Genomic DNA, 13,916 nt, shown 5'->3' on the forward strand with positions numbered 1-13,916 from the left:
AAGGGGTAACCCGTTCAAAACGTCTTACGACAAAAAAGTGTAACCCATTAAGAATGGGTTTTTGAATACACAGGTATCAAATCGAAAGGGTTTGAAAGAGGTTATCCATTGATAAGGGTTTTCGTAAAAAAGTGTAACAAATATGAAATTGGTTCTAAAACAACACTTTGTCAAAACCCTATCAAAAACCCTTTCAATGGGTAACCAAAATGGTCCCTGGTTTCAAGTGAGCCGAAAATATTTTATGGAAAATAAATACGAATACAATAATAGTAACAAGAGTTACCAGTGGAAAGATATCCCATCTTGTTTTCTTAGTTTTTGTGAACAACTTTTGCAGTGTTTAAACACACAAAACGGCATATTTTGAATTTTAATGACAAATCACTAGTGACGTGTGAGCGAGACGATGCGTAGCTCGGAACTGTCGCGAGTTTGTATTAGCTTTTGATTTTGTATTTGCTTTGGTGGACACACTCGCGTGATCTGAGTTTGAACGTGTATGCAAGTATTTTTCTTAACTTAGTTTAAGTACATATTATTAAGTTATTATGTTGAAAGTATATTTTTTCAAATAAAAATGGAATCTAATCTAAAAACACTGGTACTGCATTCGGCTAGACTAGCAGCGGACCGCAACATATGTAGTTGGGAAAAGACTCGGCAGATGATATGGAAATCGCGGGAAACACCATGTTACCCGTAGAATAGATTGGGCCCTTATTCGGGAACTTTAATGAAAGGCCGTGTAGAGTAACTATAAAAATAGGTTTAATACTAGAATTGAATAAACAGGCCTAGAGCGTGGTGGCGGTCACCGATGCGGCAGGAAGGCGAGCGCGCGCAGCACGGCGTCCACGCGCGCCACGAGCGGCTCGCGCCAGCGCCACAGCGTCTCGTCGCGCACGGGCGCCGTCTTGAGCTCCTTGCAGGACTTGAGCGCGGCCACGCAGTCGGCGCGGTAGTGCTGCAGGCGCGCGTGCCGCGTTTCCAGCGCGTACGTGCTGCACGCGCCGCCCAGGCACGCCAGCGGGAAGTGGTTGTGCAGCGCCAGCACGCGGTCCGTCTCGTGGAACGCCTGCAACACACGCCGCGCTCTCACTACCACTCAGACTACCCCTAGCTTACAACTTGGACGACACACTAACAATCAAATTAACTTTGAAATAAGCGTGTTTCGTGAAAAATTCTAGAAAACAAAGCATATTACAGTATCTCAGAATTCCTGAATGATAAAATAATCCTTTAGAACCTTTAGTTTTTACCCACGACTGAACGGAGCAGGTATAATTATGCGTTTGGGGTGAGAGATGTGCGTTTGTGTGTTTGTGTAGAAAAGGCAGCCCCCGACGGATATTCCTCGGTTGTGTTATGGTAAGTCTGGGGTATGGTATAACTGGTTAAGTCGGGGGTTTTGAGTTATTTTATTATTTTTCAATAAGATTTTTACCGTCGTGGGTTTTTTCAAAATTTTTAATTTTGCTTAATTTTTCTCAGTATTGATTGTCTTCTTAGTAGCTTATTTATTATAATTTAACTGAATTTTGAGTAAGAAATGTTGAGAATGTTCCTTTTTTATATTTGTGCGCCTATGAGGCCAAACATGATGGGCTTCCTTTATATTATTTTTGTAACAACCTGCATAATTCTATGTACACTCATGTTTATACAAATAAATAATCTTGTATGTTGTGAGCTGTACCTAGGTACATGACAAAGTACAACATCTAACAGAGAAGTCGGCCAGCTCACCTTGACGTACTGTCCGGGCTTGGTGAAGTTGTTGGTGCGCGTGACGTGCTGCAGCATGTGCATGTACTGCGGCACGCCGTCCTCCCAGCCGTGCGCGTGCCCCAGCGAGTCCAGGAAGTAGAGGTTGGCGGCGTGGTAGGACGAGCGCGCCGGCTTGCCGTCCGCCGGCGCCGCCAGCGGCAGCACGCGCCGCATCAGCGCCCCCCAGTCGGGGTCCTCCATGGGCACGATCACCTCGTCGATGTCCAGCAGCGCCAGCCACCGGTACTGGTACATGTGCCGGTACAGGCAGTCGTTGTACGGGATCAGCTCCATCTGCCGCTTGTGCGTCAGCTTCTTCTTGAGGTACATGTGCTGCAGCCCGGGCAGGTTGGGCTGGCCGCCCGGCAGCGTGACGGGCGTCACGGTCACCGAGCCCTCGCGCACGTAGTGCTCCAGCACCTTGGTGATGTTGGGGTGCACCTGCAGCTCGTAGAAGAAGATCTTGTCGGCGCCCAGCAGCAGCACGAGCTCTATCCACTCCACCAGGCGCACGGACAGGTCCTCGTGCAGGAAGTCCAGCCCCTTGACGCAGATGGCGAAATCCTTGCGCGGCTGCGTCGGCGGCGGGCGGTCGTAGTGAACGCGCAGGTTGTTGGTGGCGCGGTCGCACGCGTTCTCCACCAGCGACACGGAGGCGGGCACGAGGTGGCGCACGCTCTCCGGCAGCACGCACGCCACCAGGTAGGGCTGCAGCACGTGGTCGCGGTAGTTGCCCCACTTGCTGTTCCACACGTACTTGTACTCCAGCACGCGCACCACCACGGGCGCCTCCAGCTCCTCGAACCACAGCTGGCAGTGCGTGGTGAGCGTGGGCGCGATGCGGTCGTGCACGGCCAGCATACGCACGGCGGGCCCGATGCGCGACGTGTTGCGCGCGTCCAGGTACGCGCCGAATATGTGGAACACGCCCGTGCTCGCGCGCAGCGTCTGCCAGTACGTATTGTGGAACTCCAGGTCATAGATGGAAGGGAAAGGCGCGCAGTCCTTCTTCTTGAAGAACTTGTTCTTGTCGTCCTTGTGCTTGTGCCAGTAGGTGAGCGGCAGCGAGGGCAGGCGCCGCTCGGCGTCGGCGCGCAGCTCGGCCTCGGACAGCACGCGCGCGTCGGTGGCGGGCAGCGCCGTGGCGGGCGCGGGCGTGGAGGCCGCCGCCTCGGACTGCAGCAGCAGGCGCGCGGGCGGCGCGGGCGGCGCGCGGCGCGGCGCGGGCTGCAGGCGCGGCAGGGCCAGCGCCGCCAGCGCGCCCCAGCACAGCAGCGCCGCCAGCCAGCGCAGCCGCGCGCGCGCCCCGCCGCCGCCCCACCGCACGCACCACCCGCGCATCACCTGCAACACGACGCGCACTCGTTACACACTCGTCACGCGCGCCACTCGCGCCACGCCTCGTCGCTCACATGGCGTGCTGCTCGGACGGACTACACATTGAATTTCTTGATGAGCCTCTCCTCATTATGTTAACCCCCATAAATCGGTGCACCCCGTGCAATATCTTCACATTATATCTACATGCAACATATCAGTATAGTGCGACGTGACATGTGTCACTCGCAACGCTCGGGTGCACAGACGTAACATCGCACAGCTTATCTATACTAATATTATAAAACTGAAGAGGTTGTTTGTTTGTTTGCTTCAACGCGCTAATCTCAGGAACTACTGGTCCGATTTGAAAAATTATTTCAGTGTTAGATAGCCCATTTATTGAAAAAGGCTATACACTACTTTTTATCTGGGGTCGTGCAGAGGTTCTCACGGGATGCGGGTGAAATACTGGCAGAAGCTAGTAAAGAATAAGATGGCAGTAGCCATATTATTCAGTGTTATACCTATCTTTTTGGCGCCCAATGGAAAATCCAAAGTAGCGCATGAACAATGGAATTTCCCCTTGCGTATTATAATAATGATTATGGTGTCCAAGGCCGATTTTCGACCCGACCCGGGAATCGAACCCGAGACTAGGTGCACAGCAGTTGCGCTTGCGACCACTTGACCAACGAGGCAGTCAGCCACAAGATGATTGACGGTATTGAGGGATACTCGGTGCGATCGAGGATCAACTCTCTTCGTATACATTTATGTGCCGTAATTTAATTTATGATAAGACATTAGCTGCCCTCAGGTAAAATATATTTTTTTTTCTTCTGACCAGATGTAATTCGAATACAAATAACGATACTTCCTATTTCCTACAAACAAGTCGGTTGACATGAGTTCAACAAAAAACCGGAATAACTGGTAACGTTTCGTAGCCTTAAACTGTTCCGTGCGTACAAGATCTCCAAATCACCGTTATGTTCGAGTTGAGCGGACTGCCGCATTAGCGCTGATCTCGTTAACTAAACCAGCCCTGGTTGAATACATAGCCGCAACAGTTCCGCGCTTGGCACATCGTCTGTCCTGCAGGCGGCGCGCAGATCCTTGTCCGAACGGTAAATATAAATCAGCGGGTGCATGCGCTCAAGTGTTAGCGAGCGTATAGTCAGTCTTTCTTTTGTTTAGTAGGATATGTTAGCAGTAGAAAGTAGGCACAGTGTGGCGCGAGATGACCGCTCCCAGCGGGCTGTTTGTAGAGAGCTCGTCACATTCATACCCGCGAGTGTTAGGCCCCAGCCGGCAGTACCTGGCTTTACCTTGCAAAAACTCCTCATTGGGCGTATATCTGTAGATTTATGAAATTGCAAATTCCTCAACTTAAGTCAACCCACAGATTGGTGCGCTGCGCACCGGGGTGCTCTAACAGAGTCTGTCAGTGCTGGGTTTATACAAGTTACTGGCTAAAAGATAGGCAGACTTTGTAGAGAGCTGGGATTTTAGAATACCCATGGTTCGAATGGGGACCATTTGACAGTGGCTAGTTTAGGTGCTATTCGAACATCTATTGAGTAGGTTGCTCGCAGTCGTCCACCACGCGACATGAGCTACTGACGCAGACCGGAGCCGCACGCGGCACAATACACAGATGTCGGCTAGAACAGCTGCAGATCATGATTTAATGGCGCAGAACGAGCCAGTGTAGCGTAGCGGCCGCGTACCAGACACCGCATATATGTACTGCAAATAACGTGTCCTGGTGTATGTACTACTTGAGTAGGTACAGGTAATAGGCAGCTTATTCTACTGCAGCTGCCTCTAAACCTAGCAACTAGTCTGCACGCAAAGGACATAACTAGCACTACTAGTGGACTGTACTACCAGTGTAATGTCTGGTGCAGTAGTGGACTTGTGTGTGTAGCAGGTGACACTCTCGCACACATGTACACAACTTTTTATATCATTTAAAGCAATGTCCACCACGACATCAGCATCTAGTTGGTATCCGTGTTGTGCGCGTCTGCGGTCGTCGTCAGGGAACACGGGGGAGCAGCAACTCCCTCAGTAATATGATACTGTATAGCTTCCGGCAGCAGGGGCACGTCGCGACACGTCGGGACACTTTGTGGCACCTTCTTGTGCGATACGTTCGCTAAGCCTACCGAACTCTTCCGAATAGATGTTCCTACAGAACTCTGAACTCATCCACTACTGAGCACTCGCTCAGGATATGTATGTGGGGATACATATCCTGAGCGAGTGCGACGAGCGTCTATTAATACGAGTGTAAAGCGCATGCAGCAGTGCGCCCGCGCCGGCGCAGTTCACGGTGACATGTGCGGCGACACAATGACGACACCGCATTTTAATTAAATCAATTTAATTAAGGTGCACTGCTACTTACAAGTGTAAGTAATGAGTTATTTCCTGACCTTACTTAAACGATCAAGTTAATGAACACTAAAAACGCAACGTAATTAATTAGATCTCTCCATACACTTGAGAAAAATATTCAAATGAAACTTGACGTGAATACAGTTCGAAACAGCACAGATTTCTCAGATACAATCACAGGAGGTATCACTTCAATAAGAGTAACAATGAAACAAAATAATATGAATACTGGTGAACGGAAGCTAATTCTAGAAACGCATGTTCTTTGTTCTGGCTCACATCAGATGTAGCTTCTGCCGTGGCTTACCTCGGCGCATGCGCAGCGCATGAAGTCGGCAGTGTCGTGTGTGTGTCACGCCAGGAAGCCGCGCGAGCACTGCCGCGGGAGCGCTATCGCCGGCTATCTGCTTATCGCCGGCATCGCTTATCAGCCGCAGCCGCAAGGATGACACCGCGCTAATGTCTTGAATCAGCATGACTTGAGTACAACAGTCCTGCTTCCGATACGCCTCATGCTCACGGGGAATCCGCGAGATAAGCCTGGAGACCTAGTTGATGACTAGTGCATCGAGTAGAATAGCACTTCTAGTTCAATGTTGTAGAAATGTAGACCAATAATATCGATCGTCGATGATCTTGTGTGTGTGAGACGACGCTACATCGCAGCCCTGCAGTGCAGCGTGACGTCGGAAGCGGGCGAGAGAAAGCGCACTACTGATATTGCACTGCGCGTATTGCACTGCGCTCATCTTCTCACCTTCCTGAGCTATCTGCAGCCTGTCGATGTACCAGCGGTCCCGGCGACGCGTGGTGGTGCTCGCGTAAGCGACTGCAGCACCAGTAACAGTGTCGGGGTGACAACAGATGGTATGCGATACCTGCAGACTCGAGATTCTTACAATTTTAGGTCATAGAACTTTCGTGATGCACCATTATTATTCGTTGGTGCATCTCGGCTCGTTCTCCGTAGTTCAGTAAGTGTTCGCGTAACGGGCTGGAGCACGGTGTGCCTCGTTTGTTAGAAAGTGTGCCGCCGTGTGGCCCGCCGGCGGGGTGGGGGGGGGAGATGGACAGAGATAACACTTGAGATATGCAACGTCTCGGATATCGCTAACAATGTTGTGTGTAACTGATAGATGATGCATTTTACATATTGTTGAAATGCCGCACTTCTGGTGTGTAGTCTCAACAGCAGAAAATATCCTTTCTATGAGTGCCGAAGCCGAAGCTCGCACGTGCGAAACACAGCGTGTAGCGAGGCAGCGCCAGTCAGTGCTGCATCAGTCCCACGTCTCTACCAAAACTTAGTAAACACGTATCAGCTTGTTGTTTTAATTTACTATGTAATTGCGGCCTGAAGCCATTAATGGCTTTTATTTTAGCTTTCGCCACAATCGTCAGTGGAAGGAATATACTTATATGGAAATAAGGAGGAGTGATGCAGTCCACGTGGCTATGTGTCCGAGGCGGCAGGGTGCGACACAGGTGTGTGTGTGCACGCACACCGGCGCAGCTGCCTGTGCTCACGTCAGACGGCAGCAGATCGCGCGGGCGGCGGCGGCTCAGAGATTGTTCGCTCATGAGTTGGTGCACATGTTGCGCAACGGCACCGCACGAGGACCCGCTCTTTTTCTTAAGAGGAAGGAGCAATGCATTGAGCATGTTTGCTACTGCCTTCTTGGTCTAGTTGTCTCATGGCGGCCGAAATCACTATATGGGTTCTGGTATGGTTCTGTATGCTGTACAGTAGCAATCAGTGTTACAATTCCACGTCAGCGACCGTCAGGCGGATTTGAGTCAATAATTATCTTGAGAATACCCTGACGGCCAGGGTTCGTTAGGTGATTAAGCCTGCAGCTCACTCGATAAGAAGAAGTCTGTTTGGAGCGGTTGGAGTCCCTGAGAGCACCGCCGCCGTGATGGTAGATAACGCAGACAATAGGCCGCCGGTACCTTGGCGGTGTTTATGTGCGTTGTTGGGTAGCGGCACATAATAGCGTCGGAGTGGTGTTGATTATTTAATCGTGATGTTATGATCAGCGTGCGAACGCTCTCAGCGCGCGTATTGTGCGGCGGGCGCGTGGCTGCGGGCGCGAGTTTCACCGCGCGGGAGAAACCAGCGCGTTTCACCGCACGGGCTACCTGTTCCTGCCGGCCGCACGACACTGCCGCACGCACCACCACACGCGAGGGTGCACTCGACTGACCAAATAACTCTCGTCTGTAAGCAAGTCAGTGTGCTGTCCTCGCTCTACGGAACCGAGCAGTTGCAGAAGGCCGCGCCGTCTCTCTGGTGCGAGCAGGCGCGGGGGGGGGCACACAATACCAGGCCGCACACTCTCTGTGTGATACTGCTTATCAGCACATCCCGGACGAACGCTATTTTAATATTACTTGCTTACACTATTTTGATGTAATTTCATTATGCACTGTGGGTGTGTAACTCATGGAGGTTTGGACCGTGCCCCACCATGCTAGTCCAGTGCACGGTTGGTGGGTAGGTCGCCAGAGCCTCGTTTGCTATTTAGCAGGGTGTACCAAGAGCAGGAGAGGTTGGCTTGGATCCCGAAAGATATTGTTTGGGACCCCTTACATCCCTTAGGCGGGGTAGGTCCCGGAAGAGATGGCGAACTAGACGCCTACTGTCGAGACTGGTGGACTCGATCGAAAGATCGGGAAGTGTGGAAGCGAGATGGGGAGGCCTCTGCCCAGCAGTGGGACATTATAGGCTAGTAATAGTAATATTCATGATGCACATATTTTGTTGGTATGTCCTATACCTTCCAAACGAAAAAAAGGTGGTAATAAACCTAAAGTCAAATGGTGCTTTGTGATTCTTTTTACTTCCGAAAACATAGGTCTGTTGACTACATTTCGGGTGGATAAAGATATATGTATATGTTACCGTAAGATTACAAACATCGTTAGATTACAATCTATCTCGAGAGATTGTAAACTGTCGAATTATTGTGAACCGTAACATCTGATTGCAATTTAACGCATTATTTTTCGCTATATTATAATCTATCGATGAGAAATTGTCAAATTGTCAACTGTCCGAAAGCTCTCTCTGATTGGTCAGTCTTTTTGTAAGATCGACCAATCACGACCAGCCGTTCTGTTCCCATGGAGTTCCCGTAGAGTTAGGAATGAAATAGAGGTGTCAGTTAAATAAAATAAATGCTCTTCAAAAATTCTTCAAGTATTAAATTTATATAAAAATAACTCTTATAAAAATACAGTTAGGTATTTTGTCTTCAAATACAAACTAATATTTAAAAATAAAATAAAAGGGGTGCTAATTTAACAGGCTTCTTTTTAATATCATTATTCGCCCCCAAAAATGTATGTTGCCTTCTAAATTACTAAGTCAGCCACAATTAATAAAGCGTCGAGCATCTAAATAATACTATCTTAGCCACGAGTTATCTTCCACTCTAAATACAACTCAGCATGATGGTTATTTTTTTGCATCTAAATTTGTAGCATGCATTCTAACAGTAAACTTCTTAAATACTATTAAATGACATCATAAAAATATTTATTTACCTTCTAATTTTTTAACTCGTACCTACTGAGTTTTTTGTTTAAAATATAACACATCCCATATTAATTGACCCAGCATGGAAGTAAGCATGCAACATGCAGCAAGCATAACTTCTGTCACGGCTCCGGCGCTGCGGGGCTCCGGCGGTCCCATGCGAGCTTATCGTCGCAGATGGTTTTCACGCTCACCACCGCAGCTTCGGCTTGCTGGCCGGCGGAGCCGGCCAGCCTCAGCCACGGCGGCGAGCGCTGAAACTACCTGCGCCTCAGCTCGCAGGCCGCCTCGCCCCTCCGCGCCTACGCGGTTTTGAATTGCACTCTAGGGGTAGGGCAGACAAGACTACGTGGAGTCGGTTTTGCAGCGATTCGTTTTCGTCACTAACTTCAATTTTTAATACAATTTTTAATTGTGTGTAATTTGAGTCTTAAAAATTAAGTACAATTTTTGATTTTATAAAAAATTAAACCGTCACTTATTTTTGCACGTCAAAGAGCTGTGACACCGGGAGTTGCAAAGAACATTGTCTTTTTTGACGTTCTACCAATCAGCGCGCAAGATGCATTCCGTTCTACGCCAGTTGACAATTTGACCGCTCTACATCGCTCTCGATCTTACAAAAAGACTGACCAATCAGGGAGAGCTTTCGGACAGTTGACAATTTGACAATTTCTCATCGATAGATTATAATATAGCGAAAAATAATGCGTTAAATTGCAATCAGGTGTTACGGTTTACAATAATTCGACAGTTTACAATCTCTCGAGATAGATTGTAATCTAACGATGTTTGTAATCTTACGGTGACATATACATATATATAACTCACCCAAATCGTATTGTCTCTAAAACCACCACCCTGCGTCATGTTGACATCCAGGGGGAAGTTATCAGTCTGAGGAACGAGGGATTTAGAGGGTGACGCCTGCCTGTGCAGGCTCTGTTTTTAGTTATGCTTCTTCCAAAGACAGCACAACTAGCTACGAATGTGGCACAATTTAGTGGCAAATAAGGTACATAATGCATTCGTTAGGAGCAGACAAGGTTCTGCCAAGCTTAGAGGCATGCTACTGTACACTACCTACAGACAGATTTGCAGGCAAAACAGCGATCCTATACATATATTATATAGATGTATCTGTAATTTTAAAACTATCAAGATATCGTTAACAAATTTTATAATTAGTTTTCATTAATTTCATAACGTAATTTAAGTATTTCGTTCGTTTCATTCATTAATTTCTGGTATGTTAACGTGAAGAGATCAGTGAGTGGGTCCGGCAGGCGACTGAATCTATTACTCGACAACATAGTCGAGACCGGCGTAGCATTCGACTTATAAGTAGTATTGTAGGACATTAGACTCGATTAGCATAAACGCGCAGTGCCGTGTTACATTATACCTGTACATACTGCAGCTAGACGCAAACTGCACACTACAATGCAATTAATAAAATACATTACTTGAATAAGCCAGTCCCACCACAGCACAGGCGAGAAACTACGGCGTGCCCCGGGGACGTATACTCGGCCTTCTTCGCAACCAAGTCGTCGAAATTTATCGATGTGTCAAAAGCTCTTATACTATTTTATAATCAATATATGTATATGTCTTATCGAAGTCGAAAGAACTGCTCTGGACAGAACCGAGCCACTACATAGGAATCTCTGATCTCTGATTCGGTTCCCTCAAAAACTGTAAACCTCGGTTGTGACTTGAATGCGTATTAACATGACTTTATGAAGAACTTCAACTCATTCAACGCGATCTGCTGCGTTTTAGCTAGAACTTACGATGAGCGACCGGGTATCTTAAGATTTACTTAGTTTTTGATTGCTCAAAACGGATTTTTTTTCAGTTCCTTCTGTCAGTGACCGATACAATATCACCCGAGAGGATTTGTATTGGTCTGTCGCAACCTCTCGTAAGCGTCAGTCATCTATACATATTGTATTGACTGCTCACATGTAGTACTGTCACTCTCACAGACTATGTGGTGTCTTGCGCAGGCACTTGATACATGATAATGCACGGCTTCTTGTCAAACCCTCGTTGATGTTTAATGAAACATCGTTACGGAATATCGCGTAATGCTGTTCTCAAACACATTTAACGTTTGAATGCAGGCCAGAGCGGGGCCCGTGGGTTTTCGCCGGGATGCTCCGGGAGGGATTCCAGAGCTGCGAATATCAACTGAGTCGGATTTCAATAAAGTTTTGAAGAATTTGTTCGCCAGACGGGACCACTACAAGAATGTTGTGAGGTGAGCAAAGAGAATGCTGAATATTTTCAAAAATTATTTTTTCCTCTAATTGATTGTTCAGTGCTCATCGGCGCTACCTTAATAAACTCATAATAATTACAAAACGGTTTCAATTACAAAACAAGTTTCCTCTATGTACAATTTTAATATAGTAGGTACCTTTGAGTTGGCCCTCAAACTAAAATGAGTGGTTTTCGGTTGATTGAATTGACAAGCAAACGAAAGTCGAGTCAAATGGTACACGGTCCCTTTATATAAGGTTTTGGGCATGTTCTTAGAAGAATATATGTAGCTACCTACTCAGCTCAACAGGCGGGATGAGTTGGAAAGTATCAGCGATAGTGCGAGCACAGCGATGTGGAATAGTCAAGTTTTGACAATTTGTATTGATTGTTGTCATTTATTTATGGCTTGTTTGAGGAATGTGGCTTTAGTTTTTGCTAAACCACAATTTCGGAACACAAAAGCGAAACACGAAGAATAAAATCATTTACATATCAGCAATGTCTAGAATATTAAGCATTACAAGTACTTATTTAGTGGAATCTTTATGATAATTCACGAGTCAAAATCTTACACAACTACAAAGGAAATCATGTGGAATCATAGGTAATATATTTCACAAATCTGGAATTTCACACATTCCCATCACAGATGACTACGAGATTATAACGCAGACGATCCCGTAAGGACACCTACATTAACCAGCTTGTTTAAGACGGAACACTTGAAGTCATGTTGCGTCTTATGATTTGTTTAACACTAAGGATTTTTCAAAACAGGAAGTTCCTGGGTAAATTGTAGCTACCTGTTTCAGAAACAAATAAACAGTTATGACGTCATGCGCGCGCAACATTCCGTGTTGCCGGGTGTTTACTGAGCTTCACTTAGCTTTACCTACTCGTGTATGAATCAGCTCTAATACCAGGAGAGCGGAGCATTTCTACACCACATATGCTGCTGCTTATTGAAGCAAAACCAAGGTCAGTGCTGCAGGTGGCCTAGCATCAGTTCTATCATTGCCCTGCGGTTCACCCGTACCCGGAACTATTCAACGTACAATTACGCATTTATGTGAACATTTAAACCGCAAATATTTTATGATGTTGAATACACATGTCATTGTTGTACGGCTGGCCTACTGCCGCCAGCAGCTGCTGGTGGCAGTAGGGACTGTTGCACGTGAACAAGGGCCAGCTCCTGGTATGCTACAGGTAGGTACACAGTACAGTCTATTCAGAATGTTAGTAACACGCAAGCAGTGCTAACAAAGAAGTAAGAGCATGGGTAACTGATTTATGGATACGCTCGGTCAAAGTGCATTGGCTGCGTAGGTACAGCGCTCGAGTCGCGAAGGGATTGCACTCCTGGCGCAGGTAGTCGCCCCTCCCGACTCGCTAGCACATAATTATACCTCAGAGGCCGTTGCACCCATGCATTGTTACGGGCTAATCCTGATCCTCGATATGCTAGATAATAAAGAACTTAGTGTGGAGATAGCGGTTAGCGGTATTTGTAATACTGTAATTAAGTGAGAAAAATATGTCAGTCGTGTTAGAAAGACCGTACCTTGACACCATTAACGCAACTGGTTTTAAGCCAGGCGAGCAGTTTCTAAACGTGTTGCGGACACAATGGAACACCACTCACAAGTCTAATGATCCCAACTATTGACAGAAAGAAACTCGAAGCTTTCAGCCGAAAGTGTCGAGTATTGTGTGTACACAGCGCGACCGTTATCCAAATGAGCACATCACAATTAGCAGCACAGACACCAGTCTCGGCTCGGGTTGCACCGCCGAGCCGAGGTAATTGCAAAGTTTTATCAATACCGTCGCAGCTTGAGCGCCCACTCTGCTTCCCAGCGGTCGAGCGAAGACTTCAGTGATGAGCCGCCCGCGAATTAGGACAATATAATAACGATGCGGCGCAGACGCTTCTCGTGAGGTCGGAGCGCGCACAACCGGTTAGCGCGGCGGGTGTCGTCGGGAAGCCGCAGCTCACCTTGAGCAGATCCCGATCAGAGCAGAGGGCGGGACGGCGGCGGCTGGAGCGGGCGCGAGCTCATACTCGCGCGGTCGACGACCCGCTGCTGCCACAACGTAACTGTACAACACACACTGTCACTCGCGGAGGGACACCGGCGCGACTGCTCGCTGGGGGACTGCGGCCCGAACTGAGCCGGCGCCCGCGGCCGCGTGCGCGCGCGGCCTTGACCGCCCCCTGCGCCCCCCCCTCCCCCGGCGCATCCAAGCCGCAGCTCCTTGCTGCCAGTGAGCGCAGCGCAGCCTCGAGCACGGCGCCGGCGGCGTCTCCCTGCCGGCTGGGCGAAACTCAATACCGTTAGCTAATGATTACATTCAGTTTTTGTTATTATCTGATAGCGGTAATCTGGCACCAACAACCAGACTGATAACTTTCAAAATATTTATGTAGTCTGACTGAATGTGTCAATACGGAAGATATGAAACGATATTGCATCCGTCCGTACACGATGCTATAAAAGCTGTCGCTAGCATACAAGTTGTCGAGGCTATTGCGGAATACTTTGAAAAAGGCCATGACAATTCAGTGGGGTCATCTATTTCTCCAAATCTAGCAAACCTGCCTGTG

General features: G+C 47.9%; 1 protein-coding gene across 3 annotated transcripts; it reads right to left on the reverse strand.

Annotated features, from left to right (window-relative positions):
* Nucleotides 1-749: 749 nt before the first annotated feature.
* LOC124639335 lies at nucleotides 750-13,489 on the reverse strand. 3 transcript variants are annotated; one of them, XM_047176646.1, is made up of 3 exons: nucleotides 13,308-13,489; nucleotides 1,753-3,117; nucleotides 750-1,078 (listed from the first exon to the last, which is right to left on the reverse strand). In XM_047176646.1, exons 2-3 carry the CDS (start codon nucleotides 3,112-3,114, stop codon nucleotides 815-817), a joined length of 1,626 nt encoding a protein of 541 aa, XP_047032602.1. In that variant the 5' UTR covers nucleotides 3,115-3,117; nucleotides 13,308-13,489; the 3' UTR covers nucleotides 750-814. The 3 variants fall into 3 exon arrangements, with proteins under 3 accessions (XP_047032602.1, XP_047032603.1, XP_047032601.1); XM_047176647.1 differs by having other exon boundaries at nucleotides 12,873-13,489; XM_047176645.1 differs by lacking the exon at nucleotides 13,308-13,489 and adding an exon at nucleotides 5,804-5,839.
* Between the last annotated feature and the right edge of the window lie 427 nt (nucleotides 13,490-13,916).

The sequence above is a fragment of the Helicoverpa zea genome, chromosome 19 (assembly GCF_022581195.2).
Source record: "Helicoverpa zea isolate HzStark_Cry1AcR chromosome 19, ilHelZeax1.1, whole genome shotgun sequence".
Lineage (NCBI taxonomy): Eukaryota > Metazoa > Arthropoda > Insecta > Lepidoptera > Noctuidae > Helicoverpa > Helicoverpa zea.

What these genes read in the sequence shown, in the direction of transcription:
- LOC124639335 (XM_047176645.1), bottom strand. Translation starts at nt 5,824, where the DNA reads ATGCGCTGCGCATGCGCCGAG. An exon ending in TGCGCTGCGCATGCGCCGAG is followed by an intron (nt 3,118 to 5,803) that starts GTAAGCCACGGC and finishes GTCGTGTTGCAG; the next exon opens with GTGATGCGCGGGTGGTGCGT. An exon ending in AGCCCGGACAGTACGTCAAG is followed by an intron (nt 1,079 to 1,752) that starts GTGAGCTGGCCG and finishes CGTGTGTTGCAG; the next exon opens with GCGTTCCACGAGACGGACCG.